Source organism: Alosa alosa, chromosome 7 (genome assembly GCF_017589495.1).
Source record: "Alosa alosa isolate M-15738 ecotype Scorff River chromosome 7, AALO_Geno_1.1, whole genome shotgun sequence".
Classification (NCBI taxonomy): Eukaryota; Metazoa; Chordata; class Actinopteri; order Clupeiformes; family Clupeidae; genus Alosa; species Alosa alosa.
Genome location: NC_063195.1, coordinates 23934143 through 23937563, shown reverse-complemented (window position 1 = coordinate 23937563; position 3421 = coordinate 23934143). Strand labels below are relative to the sequence as shown.

The 3421-nt window shown below is 40.8% G+C and overlaps 1 protein-coding gene across 1 annotated transcript; it reads left to right on the top strand.

Annotated features, from left to right (window-relative positions):
- The first annotated feature begins 365 nt into the window (after window positions 1–365).
- On the top strand, window positions 366–2403 carry msx1b (muscle segment homeobox 1b). The gene is made up of 2 exons (XM_048248516.1): window positions 366–834; window positions 1323–2403. Exons 1-2 carry the CDS (start codon window positions 420–422, stop codon window positions 1733–1735), a joined length of 828 nt encoding a protein of 275 aa, XP_048104473.1. The 5' UTR covers window positions 366–419; the 3' UTR covers window positions 1736–2403.
- The last annotated feature ends 1018 nt before the right edge of the window (window positions 2404–3421 follow it).

Sequence of the window (3421 nt, the reverse complement as noted above, 5' to 3'; positions counted from 1 at the left end):
TGTGCTTTTCAATGACTGCTCAACTATTGGGTGAGGATACTTTTGACGCTTCCCTACTGGTTAATTACGCTAAAATTGGTCTACTTAGTGTTCCAAGGAGTCAAAAGCCTTTGGGCTATCAATACATCATCTCAGCAAGACGTCTAAAGTTAACTACTCGGTTTTCTCCATATCCTCTTGATGTCTTTCATGGAGCATTTAGTCCAATCAAAATGCAACCTAGAAACGTAGCGAAGCCAACTTGACAAGATGATTGGAAGACGCTTGGCCCAGTTGACAAGCTGATTGGACAACGTAGAAGGGGGGGGATTCTCGACCATTTTATACCCGACCTCACCCACAACAGTCATTGGACTGACAGTACTTCAAAGAGAAGGGACACACTGACTGAAGTCTATTGAACAGCCGTACGCTAGTGTATGGCCCCATACACTTGTAGGATGAATTCTTCACAAGGCTCCCCTTCCCACGAGGTTAAAGTGCAGGAGAAAGCGGACTCCGAAAAAGAAGAGGTCAGGCCAAGCGAACCGACCGTTGACAAGGGACACAAAACTAAAACGAACAGTTTACCCTTCAGCGTTGAATCGTTGATCTCGAAGAAAACCACTTGCCGGACTGTGTATACCGCCGCCGGACCTGGACTAGTACTACCCAAACCTGTCACGGAACAAATGGGACAGTTTTCATCCCCGAGGACATTCTATGCCGAGAAAAGCAAAGTGCCTTCAGAGAGCTTTCCTAACGCGTCCGATAGTTTGAATGACGATAACGAAGACTTTAGTGATAAAGAACAGAGCACTTGGTTCAGGACATCATCTTTTTCATCTTCCCCACGTAAGTTTTACATTAGGTGCCTGTAGACCTTTAAGCTTGCGGATTGTCTATGCTTTATGCGTGTGCGTAATCACAACTTTGTGAGCAAATGGTTATTGTGTGGAGCAATTCTGCATAAATCTAAGACTATTATATGACAGCTCACTCATTACGCTGCCTAATAGTGAAATGAAAATAAGGTCTATGTTGGTCTAACATATTTGTATTTGCAGTTAAAATGGGTGGCCATTTAATCCGTTATTAATTTCATTTGCAATAAAAAAAAAGTTGTAGAATAAAGATGATATTATGGCCTATATCCTTTTCTAAAATTAAAAATTGTTACTTGAATACAAGTCACATGAAGTGGGCTCATAAGCGTACAGCAAAATACTTGCCATAATATTGTTAAAAGTCACATAATGAAGATAGGCTAACTCGCTGTGGTGCGTTGCTCTTGTTATTGTAGATATTGATGTTTTAACATGTGATTTGATCTTCTCCAACAGGTAATCCAAGCCCTCCCCCTTGTCCATTACGCAAACACAAGAACAACCGCAAACCTCGGACACCGTTCACCACCTCGCAGCTCCTGTCGCTGGAGAGGAAGTTCCGCCAGAAGCAGTACCTCTCCATCGCGGAGAGGGCCGAGTTCTCGAATTCTCTCAACCTGACGGAGACCCAAGTGAAAATCTGGTTCCAGAACAGGAGGGCCAAGGCCAAGAGACTCCAAGAGGCCGAGCTTGAGAAATTCAAGCTGGCGTCCAAACCGCTTCTACCTGCCTTTGCGCTTCCATTCCCGCTGGGTGCGCACGTAGGCTCCCCATCGCTGTACGGGACTGCAAACATCCCGAGGCCCAGTCTTCCGATGCCTGGACTTTTTGGTGGACCAGTCGGCTATGGAATGTATTATTTGTCATAAGTAGATTTTTACTGCTGGCAGAGACTCTTTTTATATATAAAATACACAACGTGCCCTTATACCAATTACGAGATATGTTAAAATTGCGGATATTTTACAACCATGTAAAAGTAGTTTTATTTTATGTGTGACAAATTGAAAGAAGTATAGTTAATCTTTTAAAAAAAAAAGATTGTTCAGATAGATCAGACCAACCTCTCAAATAGACAGTTAATGTCTTTGTCCTTTATTGGGTTTGTCATTTTCTTTTCAGAAAAGTTATGTTAACTGCATATTGTAAATAATTTGTTGGTCGATTGCAAACATATTGCCCGTAACACCATGGCGATGAGACTGCCTTTCAACATCCCTAGACATGCAATAGAGGCACTAAAGATACATGTGAACACCCATATTTTTCAACGCCAGTTCGTTTTCATGTTTAACAGTGCAGTTATTGGTGCATTTTTACGTGTGTGTGTGTGTGTGTGTGTGTGTGTGTGTGTGTGTGTGTGTGTGTGTATGCGAGCGCGCGTGTTTGTGAGTCTGATACAGAGAGAGTATACTACCATGCAAAAGTTGTGCGACACACAACTTAAGTACTTAATGGCCTTAGTTTGTAAGTGCCTTGAAAGACCAAATATTTATTAGTCAATAATAAAGATTATTGTGGAGAATTTTTACCCTCATTGATGCATTTTGTTTGTTATTGGGTCTCTCTCTGGACACAGGCCGATTAGTTAACTGGGTAGGCTACTGTTAAAACACAAGTGTTTTGTGGCTGAAATTCAAATATTTAATTTACAAGAAACAGACGTCGGCTAAAGCATAAACAATGAACACAAACAACGATGCCTTTGACACACTGCAGACCATTAATGTCTCGAAATTAAACCAGTCCAAAATTCCACATCTTTCAGCAGAATATTCAATAACACATTTAGTTTATAGGCCTATTGGTTAATGTTCTTGATTTTAAGACTCACCAGGTAAAACATTTTTTTTCATAACTCATTAGGTAAGAAGACGTCCGCACCGACCTGTCAAAAATATCCCCGAGGAAGAAAAGCACTAACCTATAATTGAGACAACAATCCGCCTTGATGTTGTATGTTTTACTTTTAAACGTTAGCCGTTGTTCACTGTGGATTGAGGACTATTTAAAACGAACATTAAAGGGCAAATGAACGCCCCATTGTCTTTGAATTAAAAAAAAAAAAAAAACAGGGCATAGGCTAGGCCTACTCTTAAATCAGATAGACAGGTTGGCTATTCAGGCCCTAGGGGACCGTGAAGCTAAAGAACGCATCAGGGACTTGTGTAGCTGCATCTGCATAGGTTTTAGGCGTATAAAGTGATGGGATATTTCCAAATATTGGAACGCTAAAACAAACTAGGCTACATGAAAGAACAGGATAAATGAATTGTAGCCTACTTCCTAAGGAGGCCTGTTGTCGCAGGAATAGGCCTAGTCCACATCCCTCGTCATCGCACCTATGAATTGATGACTGACTGTTTATGTATGAGAACATCGTAAAAGGTAAGGTTCTAAAATGGCTGACGAGGAATAAACTCCGAATTAGTAGCCTAAAATAAAAATATGTAAAATAAATAAATGCTGCAATATTACTCCCAAACTATGGGTGGCAGTGCATCATCACAAAAGTTAATTGCAAGAAGAGTTCAACTTACTGCAAATTTAGTTCA

Excerpts from the sequence above, each read along its gene's own strand:
- msx1b (XM_048248516.1), top strand. The coding sequence starts at position 420 with ATGGCCCCATACACTTGTAGGATGAATTCTTCACAAGGCTCCCCTTCC. Across the intron at positions 835-1,322 it reads ATCTTTTTCATCTTCCCCAC|GTAATCCAAGCCCTCCCCCT; the intron begins GTAAGTTTTACA and ends CTTCTCCAACAG.